The following is a 12,776-nucleotide window of genomic DNA, read 5'->3' on the forward strand; positions in this document are numbered from 1 at the left end:
AGCAGACCTGCTGGGGTTTTTGTCCCCAGCCAGGGAAGGTCGTGCTGGGTGGAAGGTCAGGCTGAATGGGGAAAGGGAGACTGGGTGAGGACCCCCAGGAGAAGGTCAGCCTAGATGGAGAGGCCACAGGAGAAGTTAGCCTGGGTAAGGACCACCCCCCACCCCCACCCAACGAAGGTGAGGCCGGACTGGAGTGGGAGCAGCAAAGGACAGGGCTGTGGGGTTGGGGATGCGGGCTTTAGCTGGGAGGAGGAAGACCTTTCTTGGGTGCATTGGGGGCCTGGGTTGGGGAGGTTCCTGCCCCAGGCTTCACAGCAGGGTCAGCTCTGAAGTCCAGGGGCCTGGCTTGGCGCTCTCTCCAGACCTTGGGTGAGGCTCTGTCTTGAGAGGGGCTGCATGGTATCGGTAATGGCGCTGTGGTTCTGGGCCGGGGGCGGGGTTGCGGGTACCCCTGCCTGCTGCTGCTGGGGGCCGGCCTCTAGGCTCTGAGGTCAAGCACAAGAGGTCCTAGGGAGGGCTCTTGGCTCTCTGGGCTGCAGGAATCTTTACCTTGGTGCCTGGACCCTGGGTCTAGCCCTGGGAGGTGGGGTCCCAGGCTCCAGCCACCCGTCAGATCAACGGGCACTGCCCTTTTTATCCTTTTCCTCCCCCGAGTACAGAGGTCATTGTCCTGCAGGTAACGGTTGTTATGGAAGGGACAGAGGCCTGGGGAGGCCAGTCCTGCTCCTGAGCTGGCCAGTGCTAGCCTTCTGGTCCGAGCCCTGTGGCCTTTCCCAGAACTGCCAATTCCCCTCAGCCCTACCCCTCCCCACTGGGGCTGCCGTGGCCTCCTGTGGGCCCTGATGGCAGAGGGCGCAGAGAGCCAGGGCTGGCGTCCTGCCAGGGACATGCCTGGCCAGAGGTCTCGGCCGGCCCTCCAGGCCCATATTAGGGAGCAGTCCCTCCAGGGCAGCAGGAAGTGGTCTAGGCCTGAGGGGAAGGTTCCCAGGACCTGAGGTCTAGTCCAGCTCAGGCCACGCGAGGGTGGCCTCCTGGCCTAGGGGGCTGGAGAGGACTTGGGTCTGCCTTCAGCCAGAGGAGTCTGCAGCAGCAGCTCGGAAAGACAGCGGTGAGTGAGGAGACCGAGGTGGGGGTGGCCGCTGGGGGTTGTGCTCCTGTCAGAGGGCGTGACCTGTGTCCTCACACGCAGCTGTCCCGCGGCCACTAAATGTGCCAGTCCGTGCGCCCGCCAGCTGGTCCGCCCGTCTGCGTCTGAGTAACCCGCAGGGTGGCCGAGGTCGGCTCTGTGACTGTGACTTCCTCTCCCCACGGAACGGTTAGCGACTCAGTGTGAATTCTGCTCCGAGGGTTCTGCTCAGGCTGCCGGAGGAAGCGGGGGTTTGCAGGCTCTTCGGAGGGTTGCCTGCCTTCTCTCCAGACAAGCCCCGGAGTTGTGCCCCGGGCATGTCTCCCCGAGTGTGTCCGGAGCCTTGTGCGAGAAGGGGCCTAACGGGCGGGTGTGTGCACGCCTGTGTGTGTACGCGCGTGTCACACGCGAGCATTGCAGTAGCAGAGTGGGGCCCCGGGAATGTGGAGTGAGGCCCTGCCTGCTGCTGGAGGCGGGGTGGGGGTGGGGGAGTCTGCGGGACACCTCGAGATGGGTGTTGGCTCGGGAGCTGCCCCGGACGCCGCAGGCGGTCAAGTTGGCTCAAGAGCTCTTTGGACCATGACTGCGGTGGGTCCTGCTCCGCACCTTCCCCCGAGATCTTCCCCCGCGGAGCCAGGGGCCTTGCCCAGGAGGTGAGGCTCACAGTAGACGCTGGGGAGCTTAAAATGTTTGTGGGGGATGGAGGCGGGGCCGGGCCGGCTGCCTGGACTGAGTCCCTCGAGAGCCGCTCCAGAGAAGTCTGTGACGCCGTCCAGACCTTCCATGGGGGGCGTAGTGGACAGTCCGCCGTGTTGTTGCTCTGGGCTGTGCCATGGGGGGCAGGGAGGTCTGGAGGCTTCCGGACTCGCCAGCCACCCTAGGCAATGGCTCTTGCTGGCCTGTGATATTGCCTGACACACTGACAGCGACTGAGCCAGAGGCCGTTTGCTGGGGACCTCAGCTGGTGCTGGTTTCCTGAAAAGAAGGCCAGCCGCCATGTCCTTGCTAGCGGAGGGGACCCAGAACCTTAGGACTCAGCTCTGGGCTGCTGGGCAGCTGCAGGAAGGGGCCGTGCCGGGTCCCAAGCAGCATGGAGGCCGTGGTGTCCGCTGCCCACACTGTGGCTCAGGCATAGGGGTGAGCATCCTTGTCAGCTCTGCCCCTGCCAAGCCGCTGGGGACAGTGCATGGGGACAGTGCATGGGGACAGAGCACAAGCTCCTGTTTCTCCCGAGTGGTCAGGGCGGGAAGCGGGCAGGTGGAGCTCAGCCTCTGTGGGGGCGCCCCTGACCGCTGCGCTGGGCGGTGCAGGGAGACGGGCTCCTGTGGTCTCGGGGCCAGCACTTGAGGACCCGGGGGACCGGGAGGCCCAAAAAGATCCTCCCTGACCCTGTGGGACACGGGTGTGGCGTGACAAGGCTCGGGGAAGTCGACCAACCTGTCTATCCGCCAGCCGAGTGACAGCCAGCTCTCCGACTGCCCCCGTGGGGACCGTGACCAGAGCTCGGGGTTTGTACCTGCAGTAACCATGACAGCGCCAGGCCGGCAGGGGTCTGGGGCCCAGGAGAGGCTGACAGCCTGGTGTGGAGTCCTTGTGGGAACCCTGAGGGTTTTGGTGGGAACGTGACCCCGGAGGCGCTGGCAGGTGTCAGAGGACAGGGGAGCCACCCAGCACTGGGTTCTCTTGGACGCCGAGTGCACGAGACTCAAAGAGCTGAGGACCTGCCAGGAATGAGGTGTCACGTGTGGACAGAATGACAGCCCCACTGGGCTTCTGTTTCATGAGGACACCTCTGCAGGGCAGGGCAGCCTTCGGGGGCATACCCCGTGGCCTGCTCTGTGGGCTGAGCAGAGGCCTGGCGGGGACAGATGGGGTAGCCGTGCTCTGGGGGAGCCCCCATGCCCGGCCATGACAGAGGCGAGTTCACGTTCCCGCCTCGGGCTAGCTGTCCTGATGGGTTCCTAAGGGCCCCCATCAGAGGGACTGGAGGGACAGGTCCTCGGGCACCTTCGGCCAGAGGATGGGACATGGCTCTCGGGCAGGACCAGCTAAGGGTCATGGGCACCCAGTGGGGGAGTTCTGGGCCAGGCAATCTGGACATGGACCCACCACCCGTCCCTGAGGGACCAGGGACAAGGACAAGACATGTTCTTGTTGGCGTGTGCAACGGGGGGCTTTCCTAAGAGGTGGGCCCGAGCCCAGCTGGGTGGGCGGGGTGGAGACTGCAGATCCCCGTGGCTTCTGGGTGGATGTCGGGCTCAGTATCCCCAGCACGACCAGGTCCTTCCTGCCTGCCCTCCAGATTTGCTCTGTGCATGGAGAAAGCTACTGTGAAGGGTCTGTTTGGGTGACTCCAGTTTGAATTCAGCTCAATGACATGTTTCAAGCTCTCCCTTTGGAACTCGACGCAGGGGGTAGGCAGTGGGGAGCCAGCCGTTCAAGGCGAGGAGTCAGAGCCCCGTCCCCTGGAGAGAGGGCAGATGCTCCCCAGAGACGCCTGCCGGCCTGCTGCTGAGGAGCTTGAAAGGCTCTGGCTTTTTAATTATCAGCAGAGGAAGCACTTAGCCCTCCGTGGCTGTCCGCTTCCCCGGGCACCATGCCCGGCTCTCCGCCGCCCCCCGCCCCGACGACGCTGCAGTGACTTCAGGGCTCTCCTGGATGCCGAGCAGGGGTGTGTGGGGTCGCGCTCACACACGTACCCATGCACACGGGCGTCATCACCCACGTGTGCTTACATGCATCTGTGCACATGTCCGCGTGCACACGTTCCCCATCCCCAGTGCCTCTGATGGGCGTGGCTCTCCAGGCTCCTTGGGAATTTTGTACTGAGTTTGAACCACAGAGGGACACGTCATAGGAGAGACACTGTGTCCCTTAGAGAAACTGCCACTCACTGTGGGCCCTGGGACAGTCCATTAGCACGGTCAGCACTCCGGACCCCTACAACGGCCCTGGGTGGGGGGAGTGTTTTCCCAGGATGCCCCACGCCCACCGTGAGGAGCAGGGCACTTCTCCCCAGAGGCCTGCCCAGAGGTGGGCCCAGGACAAGGGCCAGGGGACGGGTGCTCCAGCCTGGAGACACCGGGGGCAGGGCCGGTCCTGGCCTCCTGGCCTCCAGCAACAAGCTCATGTGACACAGGCTCCTCGTGTGGCATTGTGGGTGGGACATGGTCTTTCCACCTGCTGCTGCCCCTGAACCAAGGTCACCGCACAGTGGGGACAGTCCGTGCCCACAAGCGGGGTGCCCAGAGGAAACGCCCTCCTGTGGAGGTTCTTTGGGACTGGAGTTGGCTGTCTTCAGTGTGAGCCCCTGTGAGGCCCACGTCTGCAGGCGGGACAGCCCCGCTGTTCCCTCATAGCCGGGGCGTGGCTCCCAGCGGCTCCAGTCGCGTCCCCATGGCAGGCACGGGCACGGGAGCCCGCCCCACGCCCTCCCCGTGCTGGACGTTCTTGGACCACACGCGGCCACCAGCATGTGCCCGTGCTGGGCTCTGTCTCCCCGAACGCCAGAGGGGCGGAAAGCTTCTCCAGTGAACGCTGACCACTTTGGGTGTGTTCGTTGACCTGCCACGCACCGTCCTTCGCCGTCTGTGCCCGTGTGCCTTTCCTCTGCGACCTGCAGGCGGTCCCGCAGGGGACCCGGTGGGACTGCTGCTGCCGGCGGCGGCTGTCCCTGGAGATTGCGGTTCGGCCCTCGGCTCCGTTTCTCGACGTTCTGTGGTCGTCACGCGTTAGAGGCCTCCTCCACGCCAGATAGCTTTCCCCGGCGTCCTGTTCCAGTCTCCTCCATGGGCGGCCGCAAGGTGGGGTCTCGTGTTCGCCCCAGCCCGGGTACCTGCGTTCCAGCGCCTGCCCCGCCAGGCCCACGTCCCCATGTCCCGTCACCGCGGTTGGTGAGGGGGGAGGGCCACCACGCCCACCACCCCCGCATGACCCCGGCTCCCTGCCACGTGTCCTTGTGCCAAACCCCAGAGCTCCCGTGGCTGCGGCTTGTGCCGGCAGCCGCGAGGCTGGTCTTGGCCTGGGTTGCACGTATATTTTTCAGTCTGAATTTCGGAAACAGTTTGTCACATTTTGAGAGATTGACCACGTGTGTTGATGGGAGCGAGTTGCTGCTTTGTCCGGGGAACACGCTGTGGACCTGTCGGGAGCATGACCTCCTCGTCCTGCTAGCGACGGCTTCCAGCCGGCGTCCGTGTGCCGGGGGCGTCTCCCCTGGGGTCCCCTCGGCCCCGGGGGTCCGTGCGGCCGCCACAAGCGAGGTCTGCCCGAGATGCTCGCCGCCGTGTTCTTGCTCCCGCTCCCGGCTTGTGGGATGTGCTCAGGTGGGGCCCGGCGACAAGATGCTCCCGTTTGTCCGAATAGTTCCTGAGCTGATTCTCTCGGGGGTTCTGGGTGTGCTGGCCACACGCCAGAAGACATGTGCGTTTCTTTTCAGCATTTGTTCTTCTTGCTTTTGTCTTTATCTCCTGGGCCGGCGGGGTCTCCGGTCATACCAGGCAGACAGGCGTCCCAGGCCTCAGGCACCACGTCGGCCTCAATCGCTGGAAGGTTCCTTTTATTGTTATTAAGTTGGGGGTGTGTCTTCCTCTGTGGAACGTAGCAGTGGGTTTTGGATCTTAACAACTTTTTTTGGTAGCTGCCAATGTGACCCAGATGGACTGCGTCCTTGAATTTCTCGGCATAACAAAGTACGTTGCACGTTTTTTTTAGGTAAACTGCATTTGGTTTTGGTCATTAACGGCTCCTGGATCCCACCGTGAACAGTCGATTCAGGCTGTTTGTACAGTGAGTCTTAAGGGAGATGGGCTGATGCCAGCGTCGGTTCCGTGCGAGTGTGACTTTAGCGACAGGTTGGGGCCAGCCCCGATGGAGGAGCAGAGAAGGTTCCATTGCCTTCTGGGCTATGGGGCCGTCTGACTGAGGGGGCAGAAACAGAGCGTAAGACCGTTAGGTCCTGGTGCCTTTGGTGGGAGGAACAGGTCTTTGACCATTTACCTTCCTTCCTGTAGTCCTGCTGACTGACTCCTTGCGCACCAAAGGGGCCGATGCAAGCAGGACAGAGAAGCAGGACTTCCTGGCTCTCGGGGCTTCCCCTCACCACCCAAAGGCAGCAAGCACATCTGCTGGTAGCAGGAGGCTCCGGCATCAGGCCAGCCTGGCTTCTCTCCCCCATGGCCTGTTCTTGTGTTTCAGGTCCTTAGGATCCATGAGCCCATGGGTCCTCACCTCAGAGGAGAGGTGCTGTGAGTCCTGGCTCTGTGCTCTTTGTTTCCGGGACTCCTGGCCACTACCCCGCCGGGCCTCCAGGGCTCTCCTCCCGCAGGGTTGCGGGTTTGGGGAGCAGGAAAGCGCACGCATGGAACTCGCTGTGTGTCAGGATGTACACATCCTTTCCCGTCCCCGGCCTCTCTGCCTGGGGTCAGCGTCACAAATCCCAGCTTCCCAGAGAGGCCTCCAGCTGACCTGGAAATGGCAGGATGGGGTGTTGGCCACCCCAGGAACCTGACGCTTGGGGTCGGAACCTTTATCCATGGGAACTTGGCCAGACGCTGCCCAGTCAGCCTGGAATTAGACACTGATGCAGACGAAGCCGTCCTGTGCCAGGGTTACGCCGTATGTGTCACACTCACCTCCTTGTTACCCCTTTACAACCAGCCTGGGAGGATGGAGGCACACTCACTTATAAATGAGGAAGCTGCGGCTCAGAGAGGGGCGGTGACTCCACTGGGGCTGCCCAGCATGAACTGAAGGGACAAGCCTGAGCCTCGCTCGAGCCCTCCAACCCCTCTGCTGCTGCCTGGGCCTCATGCTTGGTGCCCACGGGCCCTGAGAGTCTCCAGGAGGAGCAGGGACGCCCCCCACTCTGCCCTGGCTCCAAGGGTTGGCAGGTCCCACAGAGGGGGCCCCCAGGCTTGTCCTGAGGGCATGTGAGGGGTGGGGAGATGGGAGCCTTCCTTGGGCCGCCGGAGCACATGGTGCTCGTAGAAATCAGTGGTCCTCCGGTACGGCCACATCACAGGAGATGTAAAGACAATGGGCACGGTCGCGGACTTCCCAGGCTTCTCCCCTCAGGTCAGGCGGGGACAAGGGAGCAGGAAGGGGGCAGTGGACAATGTGTCTGGGCAGCCAAGCCAGGGTCCTGTCCCTGCCCCACCCAGACCACCTCAGCCGCGGCAGGGATGGGACAGCATGCCTCCCGGGTACCCAGAAGCTCTCAGGGACACATGCCTTGGGGCTTGGGGAGGGGTCTCTACCAGACCCCAGTGCCTCAGGGAGCATGGCTCAGCCATGGGCCACTTTCCAGGAGACCTCGGGGGCCCCAGCCCTCAGCTAGCACAACAAACAGTCCTGGGCTTTCAGCTCTGCTGGGGGAACAAGGCAGGGTGCCAGGAGGCCTGTGGGGTGCCCGTGTACTGACTCCAGTGTCCTGTGTCCCAGCGGCACCATCGGGGATGAAGGCAACACACCCTCACCCACCCCAGGAGTGGGAAGCCAGGCCTGCCGGCTCCTGATGCGCTTCCTGCCCCCACCTCCACCCCCACGCAGCGGAGTCCCCCCCTCTGAACTCTTCCACGGACCCTGCAGGTCTGGACATTGAGGTTAGGAGAGATGGAGGGCCCAAAGCAGCTCAAGTCTGGGAAGGAATCTGGGGCAGCCCTGCCCAGGGATCTGGCAGTCTCTCGGGGTTCTGCCACTGAAGGAGGCTTTCAGCAAGAGAGGGGCCAAACAGAAATTACAGCCCCCAGGCTCTGCCCTCCTGCCTGCCCGCACCTCCCCACAGCCCAGCCAGCGTGTGACTAAGGAAAAACACACAGCCACACTGATGCAATTAGGAAAATGTTGTTTTTCAAACGTTGCCAGATCCTCGGGGTTGACCTTGTAACATGGGAAAACCGCGCGCGGGCGTGTCGGGCCCGCGCCTGCCACTTGCAGCTTTGGCCTGGGAGTGCTCCGAGGCCTCGAGCAGCTCTGAGACCTGTGGGGTGGGGGTGTCGAGACGCCCCTGTTGCGTGTTCAGGGCACAGGGAGCGTGGGACGAGCCCTTGCTGGGGGCTCAGGGAGTGGGCCTGGCCCTCTGGGTTTGAGGAAGGAGAGGAGGGCTTCTAGGCGGCCGCCTGCCTGCCTGAGAGGATCTCGTGCTCCAGGTGAGTGCCCCCCAACCCCGCAGCCGCTCCCAGCCTCTGGGCACAGCCTGCCCTCAATTTTCCAGCTCAGGGAACAGAGTGTGGTCAGCAGACTCCTGTGCCCGCCTGGAGGCCAAGTCCAGCTCCTGCGCCCTCCCGCTGCCCTCCCGCCAGCCCTGCTTTAGACTCGGGAACAGGGCTGCCAAAGTGAGGGCGCCGTCCCCAGCTCCTTCTGCTCTCCCTGGAGCAGATTAGAAGGGGCCCAGGAGGCCCAGCCCAGGGCCCCCTGACTCTAAAGAACCATAGCTGTGGTGTGGCCCTCCTCGGGGTCTTGGCTCTTACAGGAGCCTGGGGAGGGTGAGCCCCGCAGGTAGAGGCTGCAAGGGAAGGATTCCTGCTTTCTCCCAAACATCCCACCATGGGCCGTCTGGGAAGCAACACCAAGGGGTGACCTGGGGCTGGACTGCCCTGGAAGGTCCACTGATGCCAGAGGACCGGGAGTCCAGGGTACTGGTTGAGGTTGGGAGCCTGGGTCCCTGTTTGCACATCTGTGCCACAGAGGCATCCCATTAAGAGATGTGCAGCTGTCCTGCTGGGTCAGGAGCCACCAAGCTGTTCTGAGGTTATGGGCTCAAGGGGTGGCTAGTAACCCTCTCGCCTGGAGAGCAGAGAGGGCGCATGAGCCTTGGGAGCTGCTGCCCCAGAAGGCCAGGAGCATGGGGGTGGCTGCGCTGGTATCTGCCCACACTTCTTTTACGGGTAACTAGCCAAAACTCACTCCGATGTGGTGATGGGGGCGGATGGGTAAGGGGCAGGAGCCCTGAAAGATGCTTGCAACTCCAGGGACCCCCTTGGCTTACCTAGTCTGGCCCCAAACCCCCTGTGCCAGCATGGTCAGGTCTCTTCCACTCAGGTGATGGGGGCAGGGGGCTCTGTGGTCTCTGAATCCTGTGGACACCACCAAGGGCAGTTCAGCCCTCCCCAAGTGACACCCCACTCCTAGGCTCTGATCTGAGACAAGCCCCTTCGCCCCAGGGAGGCCAAGAACAAGGTCCTCTCTTAAGTCTTCTGATCAGGCACTCCCCCTCCCCAGGAGCCTGAGGGTTTGGGAGGAGGTCTCTGGGTCAAAGACGGGTGTTCTGGACCTGGAGGAAAACTGAGCAGACAGCCTTAGCAGCAAGGATTGTGGAGGGGGCTGCTGGGCGGGCTTCGTGGCCCTGAACTGGACTTGACAAACCTCTCCTTGTGTGCTTTGGAGTGAGCCCCTGGCAGGTGCTGTGCATTCCAGTGGCCACAGGCCTGGTGGGTAGGGTGGAGTTGTGGGATGGGGGGAAGCTGGCTGGTGTGGGTGACGGGCCTGCAGAAGGCAGGGCTGGGGAGGGAGGGGGACTGGGGGTGCAGGTGGGGTGAGAGCTGCTGTGGGCTGACCAGGCAGGGGTCTTTGGAAGGGGAGGGGGAGGCACAGGGGAAGGGGATGCAGAGGGGAGGGGTGGTGGGTCCAGGGAGGGGGGGAGTTGTGCATGACTGACCCAGCAGGCAGGGGCCTGCAGGGGGTCGGGGGTGGGGTCAGGTGGGCAGGCTGGGGCTGCGTGAAGCTGACCCGGCTCCGAGTGGAGGGGGTACTTGGGGGGATGTGGGCAGGGGCCGCTCTCCTGCTGACCCCACGGGGAGACGTGTGTGGGAGATGGGGGTGGGGTGGGGGTACAGACCGCGGATGGCGCTGATGACCCCGCGGGCGGGCGGGGGTCTGCGGGAGGCGGAGCCCGGGGTGGGGGGGGCGCGGGCGCGGCGCGGGCGCGGGCTGAGGGGGCGCTGGCGTGTGCCCGCAGGCAGCCGGGCGGCGGGGACGGCGGCCGCGGGGACGGCGAGCGCCCGGACACCGGCAGCTTCAAGATGAGCGACCTGGACACGGAGGTGCTGCCCTTGCCGCCGCGGTACCGCTTCCGGGACCTGCTGCTGGGAGACCCGTCCTTCCAGAACGACGACAGGTAGGGGCGGGGGTCGCCGCGCGCTCGGCGCTGTCCGCGGTGCTGAAGGCCGGCGCGCCGCCCGCTGCCCTTCAACTTTCCCGGGTTTCCCGGGCTTCCGGGCGGGGGAAGTTTCCGAGGGGGGCTGGGCGAGGGGGGCGCGCACCTTCCTGCAGGGGGCTCGGGGGATGGGACGGGGAGCTCTGTGTGGGGAGTCCTCCCAAAGACCGCCCCCGCCTGGCCTCCCCAAGGCGGGTGCCTGCCCCCTGCCCCGCTCCAAGCCCGGCTGACTTGGGGGACAAGGCCAAGGCCAGAAGCAAGCCGGCGGTGGAGCCCGGGAGTCTGGCTGAAGGCCGATGTCCTCCAGACTCTGGCTGCGGCCGTTTATTCTTGTCTGAGGGAGCTTCTTTCAGGCTCCTGTTGTGGTCCCTTAGGGAGGGTGACCACGACCCCTCACCTCCAATTCTCCTGGCTGGAGAAAACCAACATGAGTCTTTCGGTAAGAGACCAGCAGAACCAGCTCTTGGGAATAATTCATACACCAGGAGAGCTGGCAGGAAGCGGGAAGAAATGTTGCTTTTCTCTGCCTTTTCCCCAAATAGCTGTCTTGGGTAAACACCCGGCACTTAAGCTCCGTCAGCCTCAAGGGAGGCGCCTTTCCACCCGCCTTCACTGCAAGCACAGGGACTCAGCGGAGGAGCCTGCAGGGCTGGGGAAGGAGCTGGCTCTCCTTGCTGTGTGTACCCGAGCCGCCCTCCATGGCCCCGGGGCACCTGCAGGCCCCTCCCCGCCCAGCTCGGGACCAGCTGGGTGAGGCCCAGTGTCCCCCTGCGGTGCAGCGGTTGACGTCAGCACCTAGCACACGGGTTGAAAGGGTCGGACACGGACTGAGTCCCTGGGATGATCGTTTGCTGAAGCTGACCTGGGAAAAGTCAGATTTGTGAACAAGGTCAGTGTGTAAGGACGGTGAGGAGCTGCCAAAGCATGTGGAAAGGGATATTAAGACCGCTGTGCCCACCGCCGGAAGCAGAGCGTCCCACCAGACCCCAGCACGTCTGCTTGCGTTCCCATCGGGAGGAGAGCCGAGCAGACCCCACCTGCCCACTCACCGTCAAGGTCGAGAGTTCAGTAGCCAGGCTCCCCGCTCCCTGGTTCCCCTTGTGGGACTGCATGTTGTAATGACAAGCCCACCCAGAGCACCCACAGGAAAGTTTCCCATCCCTCTCTGGGGAGACAGAGGGGTCAGGAGAACTCTGCCTGTGGCCAGGGCGCCCCTGCCCCCCTGGAACACAGAGCTGGACCTGCATTCTGAGCATCTTCCTAGGGCAGCGCCAGCCCCTCAGCACCTGCTTCCCTGGGACTCCGTTAAGTCTTGAGAACAGCAGCCCCAGAGATTTTTCCAACGTGGGCAGGAATGGCGTCTGTCACCCGGAGAAGGCCGGGGGCCTCTGGCTGCGTCGGTAAATGCCAGTGTCTGCGGCTGGCATAATTGAAGCCACACATCCCTCTGCTTTCAGGAGTGGATGGCAGAGGTCTTCTCCCTGCGTGCCCCAGAGAGGAGGCACAGGGCCTTGGTGGGTGTGGCTGGCCCTTGGAGGGTCCACGGGGCTCCTGGGTGGGGAGGGGGCCACTGGTTTGCACCTCTCCTGCCGGGTTCCAGGTGATGCTACCCCTGCTTGCTTGGGGACTGGAGGAGAGCCGGGGAGGTGCGGTGTTGGCTGCCCAGGGTTCCAGGAGCAGCCAGCTGGGGTGGGGGGCGCTGAGGAATGGGCACAGTGGGGAGCTGGAGGGACCTTTCCGCTGCGCCCTGCCAGCCACTGTGCCAGGAGCACAGCAAGAAGAGCTTTTTTTTTCAAGCTTTTTGGTTCAGGTGTGGCCTTGTCCCTCTCGTGAACCCCTCATGCTGACAGGCTGTGCTCCTAGGTCTTACTGGGGCCAGGGTTGTGTTTGGAGGTCGGGTGGCTGAGATCAGCTGAGACCCCCGTCCATCAGGACTCACAAGCAGGGAGGCCCAGCCTGGGTCGGAGCTGACAGTCCTAGCTCAGGGAGGAGGAGCCAGGGAAGCCAGGCTGCTGGAGGCCACTTCCTGGATGCCTGTGACATGGGCCCCTAGAGTTTCTACCTCTGTCCCTTTCTCATCCTCAGTGCCTATGTCCCCTCCCCCATCACCGACTCCTAAGGTGGAGGATGGAGGCAGGCTTCCGCCCAGCCCGGCAGGTCCCCTTCTGCATGTATAGAAACCTGGTCAGGGCGTTTCTGGGGACAGAGGCCTGGCCTGGGGTTCTGGGGCTGCAGGCTGTCCCCCAGCACCATGAGGCTGGGGGCTCTGGCAGACCCCACCCAGCATTATCCTGGAGCCCCTTCCCTCGCCCCAGCCCTCCACCTGCAGCCCCCAGGCCCCAGGGCAGACTCTGTGGGGTGAGCTGTGATTTGCTGCCCTGACTCTTGGCAGGCTGCGAGTGGGCAGGAAGGGCTGTGGGCTTCCTGCTCTCCGGAGAAATAAAGCCACCAGCAGTGAGTCACTGCAGCCTCACACGCTGTGGCCTTGGAGGGAGG

At 63.8% G+C, this 12,776-nt stretch overlaps 1 protein-coding gene across 4 annotated transcripts in view; it reads left to right on the forward strand.

The window, feature by feature from the left end:
- KCNT1 (potassium sodium-activated channel subfamily T member 1) overlaps positions 1-12,776 on the forward strand; it is a 62,880-nt gene that overhangs the window by 971 nt on the left and 49,133 nt on the right. For 3 of the 4 annotated variants that reach the window (XM_032308114.1, XM_032308115.1, XM_032308113.1), the window contains exon 2: positions 10,083-10,241. In XM_032308114.1, coding sequence (XP_032164005.1) covers positions 10,083-10,241 — 159 coding nt within the window. Of the gene's footprint in view, positions 1-8,118; positions 8,275-10,082; positions 10,242-12,776 lie in introns of those variants that run through there. The other variant, XM_032308121.1, reaches the window with a different exon arrangement.

Source organism: Mustela erminea, chromosome 12, assembly GCF_009829155.1.
Source record: "Mustela erminea isolate mMusErm1 chromosome 12, mMusErm1.Pri, whole genome shotgun sequence".
Lineage (NCBI taxonomy): Eukaryota > Metazoa > Chordata > Mammalia > Carnivora > Mustelidae > Mustela > Mustela erminea.